The sequence below is a fragment of the Salmo trutta genome, chromosome 29 (genome assembly GCF_901001165.1).
Source record: "Salmo trutta chromosome 29, fSalTru1.1, whole genome shotgun sequence".
NCBI lineage: Eukaryota > Metazoa > Chordata > Actinopteri > Salmoniformes > Salmonidae > Salmo > Salmo trutta.
Window position 1 is genome coordinate 9843171 of NC_042985.1, and position 18795 is coordinate 9861965.

At 45.0% G+C, this 18795-nt stretch overlaps 1 protein-coding gene across 1 annotated transcript in view; it reads left to right on the plus strand.

The window, feature by feature from the left end:
- Positions 1–18795, plus strand: part of LOC115166881 (cell migration-inducing and hyaluronan-binding protein) — a gene marked incomplete in the record, with an annotated part of 159192 nt that overhangs the window by 67465 nt on the left and 72932 nt on the right. The window contains 4 exon segments of the mRNA XM_029720781.1: positions 9691–9870; positions 15814–15951; positions 16800–16938; positions 17463–17699. Of these exon segments, the coding sequence (XP_029576641.1) occupies positions 9819–9870; positions 15814–15951; positions 16800–16938; positions 17463–17699 (566 nt within the window).

Genomic DNA, 18795 nt, shown 5'->3' on the forward strand with positions numbered 1-18795 from the left:
AACCCCCCCCCCCCGTATCAGGTTGACTGCTCTCTCTGTGAGGACTGTATGTACAGTATGCAGCAAAATGATATTTTTCTGAAACCAAATCTCATTTCTCATCTCATTTCCTCCCTACATCCTGTTGAGGTGTGTGTGTGTGTGTGTGTGTGTGTGTGTGTGTGTGTGTGTGTGTGTGTGTGTGTGTGTGTGTGTGTGTGTGTGTGTGTGTGTGTGTGTGTGTGCATGAATGTACAGTATATGTATATGTATGTCTATGTGTCTGTTCATGTGTGTATCTCCCTCCCTCCCTCCCTCCCTCCCTCCCTCCCTCCCTCCCTCCCTCCCTCCCTCCGTCTCTCCCTCCCTCCCTCTCTCCCTGCCTCCCTCTCTCCCTCCCTCTCTCCCACCCTCCCTCCCTCTCTCCCTTCCTCTCTCCCTCCCTCCCTCTCTCCCTCCCTTCCTCTCTCCCTCCGTCCATCCTTGTGTTCAAGGTAGAGACAGCTCTGTGTAGTTGCAACAGTTAAGCAGTTGTTGAGTGAATCATACAGCACCTTGTAATCAGCTCCATACTATGTGGATAATGTATAGTTTCAGCACTGTGTTATAAGTACTACTTAGAGAAGACTGGTGATTTACTTGATTTCATCACAGTCTGTAGATAGATGGAATTGCTAAATGTATTCACACATTGACAGATACAGCTTGTTTTTCTCCTATTTTTTCTCTGTGCTGCCTTCATTCCTAGCCTGCCAGTATCACAAAGAACTACGTTTTGTTGAGGTACACTGTCTGACTGTGTATAAAGACTTGGAACAATAGGTCTGTTACTGGGGTTATGAGACTTGGTACAATAGGTCTGTTACTGGGGTTATGAGACTTGGTACAATAGGTCTGTTACTGGGGTTATGAGACTTGTTACAATACTGTAGGTCTGTTACTGGGGTTATGAGACTTGTTACAATAGGTCTGTTACTGGGGTTATGAGACTTGTTACAATACTGTAGGTCTGTTACTGAGGTTACGAGACTTGGTACAATACAATAGGTCTGTTACTGGGGTTATGAGACTTGTTACAATAGGTCTGTTACTGGGGTTATGAGACTTGTTACAATAGGTCTGTTACTGGGGTTATGAGACTTGTTACAATACTGTAGGTCTGTTACTGAGGTTATGAGACTTGGTACAATACAATAGGTCTGTTACTGGGGTTATGAGACTTGTTACAATAGGTCTGTTACTGGGGTTATGAGACTTGGTACAATAGGTCTGTTACTGGGGTTATGAGACTTGGTACAATAGGTCTGTCACTGGGGTTATGAGACTTGTTACAATAGGTCTGTTACTGGGGTTATGAGACTTGTTACAATAGGTCTGTTACTGGGGTTATGAGACTTGTTACAATAGGTCTGTTACTGGGGTTATGAGACTTGTTACAATAGGTCTGTTACTGGGGTTATGAGACTTGGTACAATAGGTCTGTCACTGGGGTTATGAGACTTGGTACAATAGGTCTGTTACTGGGGTTATGAGACTTGTTACAATACTGTAGGTCTGTTACTGGGGTTATGAGACTTGTTACAATAGGTCTGTTACTGGGGTTATGAGACTTGGTACAATAGGTCTGTTACTGGGGTTATGAGACTTGTTACAATACTGTAGGTCTGTTACTGGGGTTATGAGACTTGGTACAATAGGTCTGTTACTGAGGTTATGAGACTTGGTACAATAGGTCTGTTACTGGGGTTATGAGACTTGTTACAATAGGTCTGTTACTGAGGTTATGAGACTTGATACAATAGGTCTGTTACTGGGGTTATGAGACTTGTTACAATAGGTCTGTTACTGGGGTTATGAGACTTGTTACAATACTGTAGGTCTGTTACTGGGGTTATGAGACTTGGTACAATAGGTCTGTTACTGGGGTTATGAGACTTGTTACAATAGGTCTGTTACTGGGGTTATGAGACTTGTTACAATAGGTCTGTTACTGAGGTTATGAGACTTGGTACAATAGGACTGTTACTGGGGTTATGAGACTTGTTACAATAGGTCTGTTACTGAGGTTATGAGACTTGTTACAATAGGTCTGTTACTGGGGTTATGAGCCTTGTTACAATAGGTCTGTTACTGGGGTTATGAGCCTTGTTACAATAGGTCTGTTACTGGGGTTATGAGACTTGATACAATAGGTCTGTTACTGGGGTTATGAGACTTGGTACAATAGGTCTGTTACTGAGGTTATGAGACTTGGTACAATAGGACTGTTACTGGGGTTATGAGACTTGTTACAATAGGTCTGTTACTGAGGTTATGAGACTTGATACAATAGGTCTGTTACTGGGGTTATGAGACTTGTTACAATAGGTCTGTTACTGGGGTTATGTAAGAGTGTCTGGTGAACAGGACTGTAGGGTACAGTTACCCCTGGAGAGAGGGAGAGAGATTGTGTGTGTCTGTACATTCATGCTTTGTATATGTGTCTGTCTGTCTGTGACTGTGTGTGTGTGTGCTTGCTTGCTTGAACGCCTCCATGCGTGCTGACCTGCATGCATGTGTGTGTGTGTGTGTGTGTGTACATGCATGTGTGTGTGTGTGTGTGTGTTTGTGTAGTGGGAAGAGAGGACAGAAATGTCTGCACAGCCACTCTAAGACCAGGGTTGGTGACCGCTGTATAGAGTTATCACATAGTTTAACCTCATGTATTGTTCAAACATGGAGAGAGAGAGCCATCTGGACCCCTTGTGGAGGCAGACACTTTACAGCACCACTATAAAGGAGAGGCTTGCAGGGTGTGCAGGCTTTTGTTCCACCCCAGCACTAACACACCTGATTCACTTACTAAATGGGAGAAAGACTAGGCACTATAGAGCTGTGGTCACCTAACCCCGTTGTTGGACAAGCTACAGTACGAGGTGTGCAGGCTTTTGTTCCAGCCCAGCACTAATGTCAAGAATACTTGAACGGGTTCCAGGATGTTCAGAATGTTATGCTTCAGGCACATCTGGGTAGCTCCTGTTCAGTAGAGAGAAAATGTTTGAAAATGGGAAGGTGCTTACGTGAACTCGTCCAATCAGAACACAGATATTCCTTTTGCGTTGTGAAATGTTCCGCTACGGTGGGCCCTACTGAACCAAACCCTTCTGTTCCCTGGCCCTGAGGCCTTCTGAGGGATCTCTCCATCTGGATTTACTTGTTGACAGAAGCCTTTGCTGCCACTCCATGTTTGGCCCAGGCCCAGCTCACTTTCTAAGAAGGAATATTTCTTCTAAATGTCACCCACAATATGAGTTATATAGATATATTTCTCAATTAAAGTGGTATTAAAGAGGAATAGACTGCACTTTGTCCAGGCACGCAGGCAGACAGAGAGGGACAGACAGAGAGGGACAGACAGAGAGGGACAGACAGAGAGGGACAGACAGAGAGGGACAGACAGAGAGGGACAGACAGAGAGGGACAGACAGAGAGGGACAGACAGAGATGGACAGACAGAGAGGGACAGACAGAGAGGGACAGACAGAGAGGGACAGACAGAGAGGGACAGACAGAGTGGGACAGACAGAGTGGGACAGACAGAGAGGGACAGACAGAGAGGGACAGACAGAGAGGGACAGACAGAGAGGGACAGACAGAGTGGGACAGACAGAGAGGGACAGACAGAGATGGACAGACAGAGATGGACAGACAGAGAGGGACAGACAGAGTGGGACAGACAGAGTGGGACAGACAGAGAGGGACAGACAGAGAGGGACAGACAGAGAGGGACAGACAGAGAGGGACAGACAGAGAGGGACAGACAGAGAGGGACAGACAGAGACGGACAGACAGAGAGGGACAGACAGAGAGGGACAGACAGACAGTAGGGTATATTGAACAGGATTAGTGTGTCTGGACAAAGGTCTATAAAAAGCTGTTTCAACACAGACAGTGAGCTCTGCTTCCTCTGAGTGATTGGTCTAGAGAAAGCATCTTATTGCTGTGACCTCTGAGAGACAATAGTGCAGCGATCGTTAGCTAGATTCATGATGAGTTCATCTTGAGCGGATGGTCAATTTGTAGACAAAAAAATAAAATCACCTGAGGGCCAAATGTGGACCGCGAGCCGCCGGTTGGGGAACCCTGCAATAAGGCATAGCATTACTGCTACATCGGAATTATCTCTGCATTGACCATATATCAGTCTGTAAGCTGTGTGTGATTGTGTGTGTGTGTGTGTGTGTGTGTGTGTGTGTGTGTGTGTGTGTGTGTGTGTGTGTGTGTGTGTGTGTGTGTGTGTGTGTGTGTGTGTGTGTGTGTGTGCATGTGCAAGTGTGTGTCTGTGTGTCTGTGTGTGTTATGCTAGGGCGTGGTGTAGATTTTAGGGTGTGTGTCTCATCAGCACAGTTCTGGGGGGATCATGTTCCTCTCATATTCAGTGTTTTTGGTGAAATACCATTAACTACATTACCTACATTACCTTCTGTAGCTCCAGCTGTCCATGGTTTTAACAAGACTCAACTGCTACAATAGTCCTGCTTTGTCTGTCATTTGGTATTCTACCATAATAGTATATTATTTATTGTAGTTGTAGGTTTATACTGCTGTGTTTTACCCTAAAAGTATATTATTATAAACTATACATGGAGCTAATGGATGTTTATACAGGACATGTGGGTCTGGTTTTAGTTTAGAAGGAAATGATGATCATTGAAGGTCCTGTCTCCACCCTTTTTCTCTGTGTGTGTGTGTGTGTGTGTGTGTGTGTGTGTGTGTGTGTGTGTGTGTGTGTGTGTGTGTGTGTGTGTGTGTGTGTGTGTGTGTGTGTGTGTGGCTGGCGAGCGTACTTCAGGAAGAGAAAAAGGTGAATCCCTCACTGAAGTTCTCTGTTCTATTAATCCTGTGGGAGGTGTGTGTGTGTGTTTCCACAGAGCAGTGCTGAGACGTAGAGTAACTTCTGCTTTCATAGTTCCGCTGAGCCCATAAACTCTCTCATAACCAGCAGGCTTGGACGCTACACTGTGTGTGTGTACTACAGCGTAGACAGCTACTGAACTAAGGTTCTGTTAATATTCCCTGTGCTGGAGGTGAAAGAAACGCACACCTGTTTAGGCGAGGTGCTGGCTAGCGGAGTAGAACACCTGTTTAGGAGAGGTGCTGGCTAGCGGAGTAGAACACCTGTTTAGGAGAGGTGCTGGTTAGCGGAGTAGAACACCTGTTTAGGAGAGGTGCTGGCTAGCGGAGTAGAACACCTGTTTAGGAGAGGTGCTGGCTAGCGGAGTAGAACACCTGTTTAGGAGAGGTGCTGGCTAGTGGAGTAGAACACCTGTTTAGGCGAGGTGCTGGCTAGCGGAGTAGAACACCTGTTTAGGCGAGGTGCTGGCTAGCGGAGTAGAACACCTGTTTAGGAGAGGTGCTGGCTAGCGGAGTAGAACACCTGTTTAGGCGAGGTGCTGGCTGGCGGAGTAGAACACCTGTTTAGGGGAGGTGCTGGTTAGCGGAGTAGAACACCTATTTAGGAGAGGTGCTGGTTAGCGGAGTAGAACACCTGTTTAGGAGAGGTGCTGGTTAGCGGAGTAGAACACCTGTTTAGGTGAGGTGCTGGTTAGCGGAGTAGAACACCTATTTAGGAGAGGTGCTGGCTAGCGGAGTAGAACACCTATTTAGGCGAGGTGCTGGCTAGCGGAGTAGAACACCTGTTTAGGCGAGGTGCTGGCTAGCGGAGTAGAACACCTGTTTAGGCGAGGTGCTGGCTAGCGGAGTAGAACACCTGTTTAGGAGAGGTGCTGGTTAGCGGAGTAGAACACCTGTTTAGGAGAGGTGCTGGCTAGCGGAGTAGAACACCTGTTTAGGAGAGGTGCTGGTTAGCGGAGTAGAACACCTGTTTAGGAGAGGTGCTGGCTAGCGGAGTAGAACACCTGTTTAGGAGAGGTGCTGGCTAGCGGAGTAGAACACCTGTTTAGGAGAGGTGCTGGCTAGCGGAGTAGAACACCTGTTTAGGAGAGGTGCTGGCTAGCGGAGTAGAACACCTGTTTAGGCGAGGTGCTGGCTAGCGGAGTAGAACACCTGTTTAGGCGAGGTGCTGGCTAGCGGAGTAGAACAGAGGTTCTACTGTATCTAGACCAACATGTCTTAGAATCTATTGACTGAGGTAGAACCTCTGTCTATAGATTGTGTTGGAGTGTGTGTGTTTGTGATCCCCCAGATAAAACATCACGTCAGTTTTGAACACAGGAATGTACGTGTTGTTAATACCCCTTTAGTGGGGTACACACACACACACACACACACACACACACACACACACACACACACACACACACACACACTAACCCTTATCTTATCTTCTCTCTGCTTCTTCTCTCTCTGCAGGACTAACAGGACCAGCTGCCCTGTGGCATTGTGGGACTGAGAACACCAATATTGATGAGGGGCCAGTTTAGTCCCAACCTCCCCTCTATGTCTGCAGGTCCAGTTCTGACAAGAGGATACTCACTATGACTAATGGAAGCCTCTCTCTGCGTTCCGTCTCTCTGTATACAACTCCTCCTTTGAGATAGATGGAATAAAAACTCTTATACAAATCTATGTTACGTAATTTCTTAATCTGTGTGTCATGTCTTCATGTATCTACAAATCATTTTTACAAACAGGATCACTATTTTAGCCTAGTGTTGATTTTGGGTCGGGGCGGCAGGTAGCCTAGCGAATTAGAGCGTTGGGCCAGTAACCGAAAGGTCGCTGGTTCGAGTCCCTGAGACGACTTGGTGAAACATCTGTCTATTCGCCCATGAACAACACACCTAACCCTAATTGCTCCTGTAAGTCTCTCTGGATAAGAGCGTCTGCTAAATGACTAACATGTAAATGGAATGGATCTGCTGTATCCTACTCCACTATGGTTAAAACAACAGACAAAAAACTAATTAGCAACTACAGGCTCCAATGTATAATAGGAACACAGAGACTGGAATTCAATCAAATCTGCTTTAGAAATGTTTCTGCAAGTTCTTTGTTCAAAATCTACTTCAATAGAGTTTCCCAAAATTCCCAGGTTTTCCAGAAATCCTAGTTGGAAGATCACAGAATAAGCAGAAAACCCAGAATCCTCCAACCAGGATTGTGGCCTACTTAAACACATCTGTACATCTACCTGAAAGAAGTCGACCAGTAATAGGTTTAATTACATTTATTTGAATACCCATAATAACTGTTTCGTTTTTTTACCTTTGTAAAAACAGGTACTGCTTCAATACAATGCAAGAAACAGCCAATTTAATTGGGCCCAACATTTAGTCTGTGATACATTGTCACGACTTCCTCCGAAGTCGGTCCCTCTCCTTGTTTGGGCGGCGTTTGGCGGTCGACGTCACCGGTCTTCTAGCCATCACCGATCCACCTTTCATTTTCCATTTGTTTTGTCTCGTCTTCCCACAACACCTGGTTTCAATTCCATCATTTCATGTTGTGTATTTAACCCTCTGTTCCCCCCCATGTCCTTATGCGGAATTGTTTGTTGTAAGTGCTTGTGCACGTTATGCTGGTGGTTGACGGGTTTTGTACCCATTTGATTTATTGTTTTGTTAACGGTGTTTTTTTTATTATTAAACTGCGCCGTTGTAATCAGTTTTTGCTCTCCTGCGCTTGACTTCTCTACCGCCAGTACGCACCCCTTACATACAGTGAGGGAAAAAAGTATTTGATCCCCTGCTGATTTTGTACGTTTGCCCACTGACAAAGAAATTATCGGTCTATAATTTTAATTGTAGGTTTATTTGAACAGTGAGAGAGATAGAACAATAACCAAAAAATCCAGAAAAACGCATGTCAAAAATGTTATAAAATGATTTGCATTTTAATGAGGGAAATAAATATTTGACCCCTCTGCAAAACATGACTTAGTAATTGGTGGCAAAACCCTTGTTGGCAATCACAGAGGTCAGACGTTTCTTGTAGTTGGCCACCAGGTTTGCACACATCTCAGGAGGGATTTTATCCCACTCCTCTTTGCAGATCTTCTCCAAGTCATTAAGGTTTCGAGGCTGACGTTTGGCAACTCGAACCTTCAGCTCCCTCCACAGATTTTCTATGGGATTAAGGTCTGGAGACTGGCTAGGCCACTCCAGGACCTTAATGTGCTTCTTCTTGAGCCACTCCTTTGTTGCCTTGGCCGTGTGTTTTGGGTCATTGTCATGCTGGAATACCCATCCACGACCCATTTTCAATGCCCTGGCTGAGGGAAGGAGGTTCTCACCCAAGATTTGATGGTACATGGCCCCGTCTAAAGTTTGCCAATGAACATCTGAATGATTCAGAGGACAACTGGGTGAAAGTGTTGTGGTCAGATAAGACCATCGTCCCTTTGATGCGGTGAAGTTGTCCTGTCCCCTTAGCAGAAAACACCCCCAAAGCATAATGTTTCCACCTCCATGTTTGACGGTGGGGATGGTGTTCTTGTGGTCATAGGCAGCATTCCTCCTCCTCCAAACACGGCGAGTTGAGTTGATACCAAAGTGCTCCATTTTGGTCTTATCTGACCACAACACTTTCACCCAGTTGTCCTCTGAATCATTCAGATGTTCATTGGAAAACTTTAGACGGGCATGTATATGTGCTTTCTTGAGCAGGGGGACCTTGCGGGCGCTGCAGGATTTCAGTCCTTCACGGCGTAGTGTGTTACCAATTGTTTTCTTGGTGACTATGGTCCCAGCTGCCTTGAGGTCATTGACAAGATCCTCCCGTGTAGTTCTGGGCTTATTCCTCACCGTTCTCATGATCATTGCAACTCCACGAGGTGAGATCTTGCATGGAGCCCCAGGCCGAGGGAGTTCTTTTGTGTTCTTTTGTGTTTTTTCCATTTGCGAATAATCGCACCAACTGTTGTCAACTCCTCACCAATCTGCTTGGCGATGGTCTTGTAGCCCATTCCAGCCTTGTGTAGGTCTACAATCTTGTCCCTGACATCCTTGGAGAGCTCTTTGGTCTTGGCCATGGTGGAGAGTTTGGAATCTGATTGATTCATTGCTTCTGTGGACAGGTGTCTTTTATATAGGTAACAAGCTGAGATTAGGAGCACTCCCTTTAAGAGTGTGCACCTAATCTCAGCTCGTTACCTGTATAAAAGACACCTGGGAGCCAGAAATCTTTCTGATTGAGAGGGGGTCAAATACTTATTACCCTCATTAAAATGCAAATCAATTTATAACATTTTTGACATGCGTTTTTCAGGATTTTTTTGTTGTTATTCTGTCTCTCACTGTTCAAATAAACCTACCATTAAAATTAAAGACTGATCATTTCTTTGTCAGTGGGCAAACGTACAAAATCAGCAGGGGATCAAATACTTTTTTCCCTCACTGTACATGTCCTCATACAGTAGGGTTTTCCCTCCTTGTGACGTAAGTGTTTTATATAACTAGTGTAAAAGCAGTGAGATATAACTGTTATTATCCCAGTGGCTACGTTAGTCACTGTGCTAGTCTTTGATCCTGAGAGAACTTCTCTCCTCTAACTCTTTGAAGATGAGTCTAAAACACCAACGTTTTCAAATCCTCAAAAGCCTTGACTGTAAAGAGCATGACACCATGGAATGTTATTCACCAATCGTGTGTGTGCGCACGTGTGTGTGCGCACGTGTGTGTGCGCGTGTGTGTGTGTGTGTGTGTGTCTGCACATGTTATGATGCCAAGCCTTGGTTTAACACTATTTTTCTTCTATCTGTTCTTATTGCAGGTGCCTTTGGCCTCATCCCCCAGTGAGCCCCTGCTAATCCGAATTAAGCCCTACGAAGTGCACACTCTAAAGTGCACACTCTGGAGAAAACTTCTCTTCTGCCAGTAATCCATACTTCTCATTGAGAGATGAAGACGTGCATCCCACTACTGATGGCTGTGCTGCCTATCATACAGGCAGGTCAGTACTGCAGCTATTACAGCTCTTATGCACGTTATGACTGGGTTATGACAGGTATTAGAGAGGTATTAGTGGTTTATGACAGGTCAGTACTGCAGATATTACAGCTCTTATGCACGTTATGACTGTGTTATGACAGGTATTAGAGACGTATTAGTGGTTTATGACAGGTCAGTACTGCAGATATTACAGATCTTATGAATGCTATGACTGTGTAATGACAGGAATTAGGGGTTTAGGACAGGTCATTCAGCTGTTATTACAGGTATGAGACTATGATCTGAAGTCAGAATACCGCCCCACCTCCACCATGTAGAGTTTTCTGTAGTGGAACATGGCCCTGGTAGAGGGTAGAGTTTTCTGTAGTGGAACATGGCCCTGGTAGAGGGTAGAGTTTTCTGTAGTGGAACATGGCCCTGGTAGAGGGTAGAGTTCTCTGTAGTGGAACATGGCCCTGGTAGAGGGTAGAGTTTTCTGTAGTGGAACATGGCCCTGGTAGAGGGTAGAGTTTTCTGTAGTGGAACATGGCCCTGGTAGAGGTTAGAGTGTTCTGTAGTGGAACATGGCCCTGGTAGAGGGTAGAGTTTTCTGTAGTGGAACATGGCCCTGGTAGAGGGTAGAGTTTTCTGTAGTGGAACATGGCCCTGGTAGAGGTTAGAGTGTTCTGTAGTGGAACATGGCCCTGGTAGAGGGTAGAGTTCTCTGTAGTGGAACATGGCCCTGGTAGAGGGTAGAGTTTTCTGTAGTGGAACATGGCCCTGGTAGAGGGTAGAGTTTTCTGTAGTGGAACATGGCCCTGGTAGAGGGTAGAGTTTTCTGTAGTGGAACATGGCCCTGGTAGAGGGTAGAGTTTTCTGTAGTGGAACATGGCCCTGGTAGAGGGTAGAGTTCTCTGTAGTGGAACATGGCCCTGGTAGAGGGTAGAGTTTTCTGTAGTGGAACATGGCCCTGGTAGAGGGTAGAGTTTTCTGTAGTGGAACATGGCCCTGGTAGAGGGTAGAGTTTTCTGTAGTGGAACATGGCCCTGGTAGAGGGTAGAGTTCTCTGTAGTGGAACATGGCCCTGGTAGAGGGTAGAGTTTTCTGTAGTGGAACATGGCCCTGGTAGAGGGTAGAGTTTTCTGTAGTGGAACATGGCCCTGGTAGAGGGTAGAGTTTTCTGTAGTGGAACATGGCCCTGGTAGAGGGTAGAGTTTTCTGTAGTGGAACATGGCCCTGGTAGAGGGTAGAGTTTTCTGTAGTGGGACATGGCCCTGGTAGAGGGTAGAGTTTTCTGTAGTGGAACATGGCCCTGGTAGAGGGTAGAGTTTTCTGTAGTGGGACATGGCCCTGGTAGAGGGTAGAGTTCTCTGTAGTGGAACATAGCCATGACTAGCTGCAGAACAACCATTTTTAGGTATTTGACCTTTGTAGTTGAGTAGGATGGAGAGCGAGAGGGATGAAGGAGGATAAATGAATGGTGAGAGATGAATGGTGGAGAGAGATGAAGGGAGAGAGAGTATGGAGGGAGGCAGAGTAATAGAAGGAGAAGGTAGGAGGTAGAGGGAGAACGATGGAGGCGGTGAAATGGAAGGAGAGAGAGCGAGAGGAGGGAGATGGAAAGAGCGAGGGAGTGAGAGGGATGGGGACGTTTGGAAGAGAGGTAAGGAGAAGGAAAGTGGGAGCGGTATGGAGGGAGGGAGTGTGAAGGAGGAAGTAGGTCAGTCTGAGCGATTGAAGGTATAACTGTGTCTGCCACGTGTGAGGAAAGGAGAGTGGATCTCCCTCTCCACCTTCTCCCTCTGTGTCTGGGTGTGTGTGTCTGGGTGTGTCTGGGTGGGTGGGTGTGTGTGTCTGTGTGCGGCAGGGCAGCCTCTAAAGCCATGGCTAGACTCCAGTGGCTCAGGTTTTCATATTAACAGACACATAACAAATATTTCTAGTTACATTTCCTTCCTTCCTTCTCTCTCTCTCTCTCAGTTAAATGTTCAATTAAATTCAAGGGTCTTTATTGGCATGGGAAACTGCCAAAGCAAAGTTTCTCTCTCTCTCTCTCTCTCTCGCGCTCTCTCACGCTCTCTCTCTCTCCCTTTCTCTCTCTGCTGTTTCCTACCATAGTGTTTTTGTTTTTTACAGTAAGCTACTCTGTATATTCACTAACATGAAGGCCTAGCTTCGGTTGCCAGGTTGACTTTCCTCCGGTTGCCAGATTGGGCTGTAATCCCACATACCCTTTAAAGGGCAGAAAAGTAACATGAGCAGTAGGAGGGAGGCATGTGTTCATGCTGCTGTTTTTGTCAGTTGTAAATAGACACACACACACACACACACACGACATCATGCCTTTCTGTGCATCTGTGTGTGTGCGTGTGTGTGTTCTGCTGTTTTTGTCTGTGTGCTCTTAAAACACATCATGAAGTACCAACATAATGACAAAGACTTTAAACAGTGCTATTGTCAAACTTACTGTAAAAATAATATACATATATATAATGAATGCATGATGTTGTTTATTAACACCCTCTGTTACCTACTGGTAGAGCCCAATGGAGTAAGATGAAGATCCCCTTAGACACTGATCTAAGCTCAGTTTAGCATATTCCCCATAATGGTTAGGGCTTAGATCCGTGGAGGAAAAGCTGATCCTAGATATCTGCCTAAGGGCAACTTCTTCAAAGAATCATCTCATCTGCCTTTCCATAGGGATTCACAGAATGAGAGCTAGTGGTTGAGGGCAGAAATAGACAATAGCTACAGTATGCTTTGTGGGATGTTGTTTTGTTGTTGTTTCCAGTATGCTTTGTGGGATGTTTTGTTGTTGTTTACAGTATGCTTTGTGGGATGTTGTTTTGTTGTTGTTTACAGTATGCTTTGTGGGATGTTGTTTTGTTGTTGTTTACAGTATGCTTTGTGGGATGTTGTTTTGTTGTTGTTTACAGTATGCTTTGTGGGATGTTGTTTTGTTGTTGTTTACAGTATGCTTTGAGGGGTGCTGTTTACAGTATGCTTTGTGGGGTGTTGTTTTGTTGTTGTTTACAGTATGCTTTGTGGGATGTTGTTTTGTTGTTGTTTACAGTATGCTTTGTGGGATGTTGTTTTGTTGTTGTTTACAGTATGCTTTGAGGGGTGCTGTTTACAGTATGCTTTGTGGGGTGTTATTTTGTTGTTGTTTACAGTATGCTTTGTGGGATGTTGTTTTGTTGTTGTTTACAGTATGCTTTGTGGGATGTTGTTTTGTTGTTGTTTACAGTATGCTTTGTGGGATGTTGTTTTGTTGTTGTTTACAGTATGCTTTGTGGGATGTTGTTTTGTTGTTGTTTACAGTATGCTTTGTGGGATGTTGTTTTGTTGTTGTTTACAGTATGCTTTGTGGGATGTTGTTTTGTTGTTGTTTACAGTATGCTTTGAGGGGTGCTGTTTACAGTATGCTTTGTGGGGTGTTGTTTTGTTGTTGTTTACAGTATGCTTTGTGGGGTGTTGTTTTGTTGTTGTTTACAGTATGCTTTGTGGGGTGTTGTTGTTTACAGTATGCACCACTCGGGAGCCCACTCTTGACGGAAACCGTCCTAACTGGAAATAAACTTCATTACGTTGTCATCCAGAGCCACATTTGTTTATTTTCCAAGCTACAGCACACAATATTTTACAAGTGCTTCGTGTTAACCCTAACACACACACACACACACACACACACACACACACACACACACACACACACACACACACACACACACACACACACACACACACACAGACACACACACACACACACACAATTCCCTATTGAAAACTTGCATCCAGTCCATTTGAAGGTCCTGGATGCATTGTTTCAGTTTATAAATCGTTCCTGGCATTCAAAACCTCCTAAATATAATGTCCTATGTTTGACCAGAGATTTATGTGGCTATCCCTATGTGGCTCCACTCAAAAGCAGTGCACTTGTGTATGTGGCGTATGTGGCTGTCTGTGTGTGTGTGTGTGGCAGTGTGTGTGTGGCTGTCTGTGTGTGTGGCTGGCTGTCTGTGTGTGTGGCAGTGTGTGTGTCATTTGAGACAGAGTTCAGTCAGGGTACACTGTGTTTTTTGATGAAACAGTCTGAAAAGCGTTGAGGTCAGCGTTTCCACATGTCCGCTGCCAGGCACGCCGAGACTTGGCCTCGCTTCCTTGGGAATGCTATTATTATCCGTTCACTCTGAATGCTCAGGAAATACTCTGTGGTTAATGATGGGAGAGTTGTGGAGAGAGGACGTATGTGGGTATATGTTTGTTGTGTCAGTGTGTATATGAATAATGTGTGATAAACCCAATCCATTTGAAACTACCTCTTTAGTTTACTTAGCATAGGGAAGATCATAACAATCCCTTTAAATCCTTTAATCCCTTTAAATCCTTTACAATGTCATTGACCTGCTCATTTTACCAGCATCGCTCCACGTAGACACAGTCCCTAGTCCCTTGCATTCTAATTTGAAGCGCTATGTATACTTGTTTGATAATGTTTACATATCTGGCATTACTCATCTCAAATGTATATACTGTATTCTATACTATTCTACTGTATCTTAGTCCATGCCGCTCTGACATCGCTCGTCCATTTATGTATATATTCTTAATTCCGTTCCTTACTTAGATTTGCGTGTATTGGGTACAGTATATGTTGTGAAAATGTTAGATATTACTGCACTGTCGGAGCTAGAAACACAAGCATTTTGCTGCACCCACAATAACATCTGCTAAACACGTGTATGTAACCAATAAAATTTGATTTGATTTGGACGCCGTTGACGCTCGCGGCCTGTCTTCTTTCATTCAGTCATATGCATTCTATTTTCAGCATGAGCAGGCTCGTTCACCAGCTTTAAAAAAATGCTTCCTATTTCATTTGAGCTTAAGTCATTCAAACAAGATACCAAGTTGTTCGGACGAGATAATTCCAAGTGTCTACTTTTTTTCTTGTTATTGTTTGCCTTGGGCTTCCATAAGTTTGTTTTTGCCTGTGTTCATGTTTTATTTGAGTTTGTTTGTGTGGCATACTGTGTGTATGTGTGCGTGCAGATGTCATTGCCCAGTGTAGTGCAATGCCTGTTGCAGATCGCCAGACCACTGTCCTTCACATCATGATCACACAGAGGAAGTAGGAACTCTGAACCTTATACTATATATACCTAATACTTCCCTTTACTCTCTCTCTCTCTCTCTCTCTCTCTCTCTCTCTCTCTCTCTCTCTCTCTCTCTCTCTCCCTCTCTCTCTCTCTCTCTCTCAATTTCAATTCAAAGGCTTTTTTGGCATGGGAAACCTGTGTTAACATTGCCAAAGCAAGTGAAGTACAGTAGATAATAAACAAAAGTGAAATAAACAATAAAATGAACAGTAAACACTACAATCACAAAAGTGCCAAAAGAATAAAGACATTTCACAAACATTTCAAATGTCTCTCTCTCATTCTCTCTTTTTTCTCTTTATCTATCTTTTTCTCTCTCTATCTTTCTCGCTCCCTCTGTTCCTCTCTTTCCTCTCTCTCTCCCTCTCTCTATTTCTCTCTGAACCTCCAGCCTCCCCAGAGCTATACTGCTGTCTAACCCATTGTTGCAGTAACAGTTAGTTCTTTAGCCAACTCCTTGAGTCAGACACGACATGAGAATGACAAAGGATTTGGCTAAAGCCCAGACAGATCTAGCTCCAAGACCTAACTCTCAAACTGCTGTGTCCGATGGTTTCTCAGCTGGGTTCTTTCATGGAGAAAACCAGTCGATTGGAACCTATTAATCAATCTGTATTAGCCCAGGGGAAGATCTGGTTGGCTGGCCCGTTTGTTGTCCGTCCAATCAATGACGTTGACTGATGAATGAATTATAGGATGTTGGCATAGTGTTTGTTGGTGGAAACTATGGGCCAGATCAGAACATCAGTGATCAGTGAGATCTGTATGTGTCATGACGTTAACCCTATTGGTCTATCCAACAGTGTGTCCAGACAGGGAGCCCGGCCTGCAGCCATGGACCCCCGGCCACAGTGAAGCCCACCATGTTACCATTGGTTACGGCAGAAAGGTCATCCTCACCTCTTCAGCTACTGTCCACTCTATAGAGATCCTCAACGGAGGTACGTCTGTGTGTGTGTGTCTGCCATCATATTGTTAAACTGTCACCCAAATTTACTTTATCCATCAATTGTGTGTGTGTAACAGTCTTGCTTCCGTCCCAAACTGGGCTCGAACCAGGGATTCTCTGCACTCATCGACAACAGTCACCCTTGAAGCATCGTTACCTATCGCACCACAAAAGCCGCGGCCCTTGCAGAGCAAAGGAAACAACTACTTCAAGGTCTCAGAGCGAGTGACGTCATCGATTGAAATGCCGCTAGTGCACACTGTTAACTAGCTATCCATTTCACATGGGTTACACTCACCCCCTTTGACCTTCTCCTTCTCCACAGCAACCAGTGATCTGGGTCAACATCATCAATGTAACAGTGTAGCCATTTCACACTGATTACATGTGTATGTGTGAGTTAGGAACCTGATACTGTGTGTCCTGGTAACCACTAACACACAGTCAAATCAAAGTCCCCATCTCTCATCCACTTCACTACAGGACTATATAACCTCTGTCAGATGGACGTTATCGTGAAATGCAGCCCTCATAAAGGGTTATTGAGTTTCCCTCCCCGTGTGTGTGTGTGTGTGTGTGTGTGTGTGTGTGTGTGTGTGTGTGTGTGTGTGTGTGTGTGTGTGTGTGTGTGTGTGTGTGTGTGTCTGTGTGAGCCACAGCTCAGTGCCATAAAAGGAAGGGAGATGTGATGTGTCAGCCCCAGGGCATGAAATACCTGTCAGGAGATCTCACCAGTAAAGATCTCGCTCTCTCTCTCTCTCTCGCTCTCTCGCTCTCTCTCTCTCTCTCTCTCTCTTGCTCTCTCGCTCTCTCGCTCTCTCTCTCTATTGCTCTCTCTAGGAAAGTTAGTGATAGCAGACTCGTATCGTCCCATCCTACTGCGTACCAAACACATTCTGATCGGCAACAGAGGACAGCTGCACATAGGAAGTCCTGACTGCCCGTATAAGGGCAACCTTACCATCTCCTTATTTGGAAGGTGGGTTTGGAACCCAGACCAGACCAGATCTCATAGCCTTCAGCCCTCAACCTATTTGGTAGCCTCTAGACTCTATCCTCTTTCTCCTAGGCTCAAGCCTCTTTCTCCTAGCTCCTACTCTCTATCGTCTAGCCTCTATACTCTTATCTCCTAGCCCTTATCCCCTAGCCCCTAGCCTCTATCTTCTAACCTCTATCTCCTAGCCTCTTGCCTGTATCTCCTAGCCTCTGTCTCCTAACCCCTAGACTCTGTCTCTTAGCCCCTATTCTCTATCTCCTAGCCTCTATCTATTAGCCCCTAGCCTCTATCTCCTAGCCCCTAGACTCTATATATTAGCCCCTAGCCTCTATCTCCTAGCATCAATCTCCTAGCCCCTAGCCTCTATCTCTTAGCCCCTATCCTTTATCTCCTAGCCTTTAGCCTTTATCTAGTATCTCCTAGTCTATATCCCCTTTTCCCCTATCGTGTAACCCTCTAACCCAATTCTTGATTAATTGGTTGATCAATCATTGACTCTTCTCCAGGTCTGACGACACAGACGCAGAGCACAGTTACTTTGGCCGTAAGTACATTGGTGTGGGGACAGGAGGGACACTGGAGATCCATGGGCAGAAGAAGCTGTCGTGGACCTTCCTCAACAAGACCCTGCACCCAGGGGAGAGCGAGGACAACAGCTACCTGTTCGAGAGGGGCTGGGGAAACCGGGGTATCATAGTTCACGTCATTGACCCCAAGACTGGAGAAGTGCTCCACAATGATAGGTATTTTATATGTTGTCATGTTTTTATTTCACCTCTAGGCTTGCACAATTCTGGTACATTTTTCAAAAGTTCCCAGGTTTTACAGAAATATTGGTTGGAAGGATGTCCTGTGTATTACCGTCTTATTCCCAAAATCTTCCAACTGGGATTTCTGGAAAACCTGGGGACTTCTGGAAAGTTGCTGGAATTTTGTAACCCTTTCACCTTTACTGTTTTTTACATCTAAACTCTATTTAACTTTGTTTAATAGTAGCAACATTAGCCTGCTAACAATCACTGAAAATAAATGACTTCAACACCCCTGTTGTAACAGAACGGTTGTGATAAGCAAACATGTTAAAAAACAACACTGGAGGAATTGCTTGTCTCTTTAAATCTGGAATCCTTCATAGTGAAACTGCCTTGTTCGTTTGGAATATTACAACAAAAAATTACTGCAGACAACAAACACATTTTTTTCCCCACTCTGACATCATTGCAGGGGGAAGCGAACAGCACAATATGTACTGCTGTTTTTAGTTTTGACCACTCTGCTCAACACACCTCACCTCTGTTTAGTCCACAAAACAATTATAACAAAAGTGCTCAGAAGTGCTGTTTCCCCTAATGCAGATTCTATCTTTAAGTCATGACAGATATTGTTATTATCAGAACTCAGGATAAGACCAAATGCAGACAGCTAGAATCACAGATGTTTATTGACCCAAACAGGAGGCAGGCAAAAGACTGGTCAAGGGCAGACAGAGGTCGGTAATCCAGGGCAGAGTCAATAAGGTACAGAACAGCAAGCAGGCTCGGGGTCAGGGCAGGCAGAGGTCCGTAATCCAGGGCAGAGTCAATAAGGTACAGAACGGCAAGCAGGCTCGGGGTCAGGGCAGGCAGAGGTTCGTAATCGGGTCAGAGTCAGGCAGGTATGGAACGGCAGGCAGGCTCGGGGTCAGGGCAGGCAGAATGGTCAGAACCGGGGAAACTAGGAAACAGAAACTTGAGAAAGCAGGAAGATGGAAAAACACGCAGGTAAGACCTGACAAGACAAGACGAACTGGCAACAGACAGACAGAGAACACAGATATAAATACACTGGGGATAATGGCGA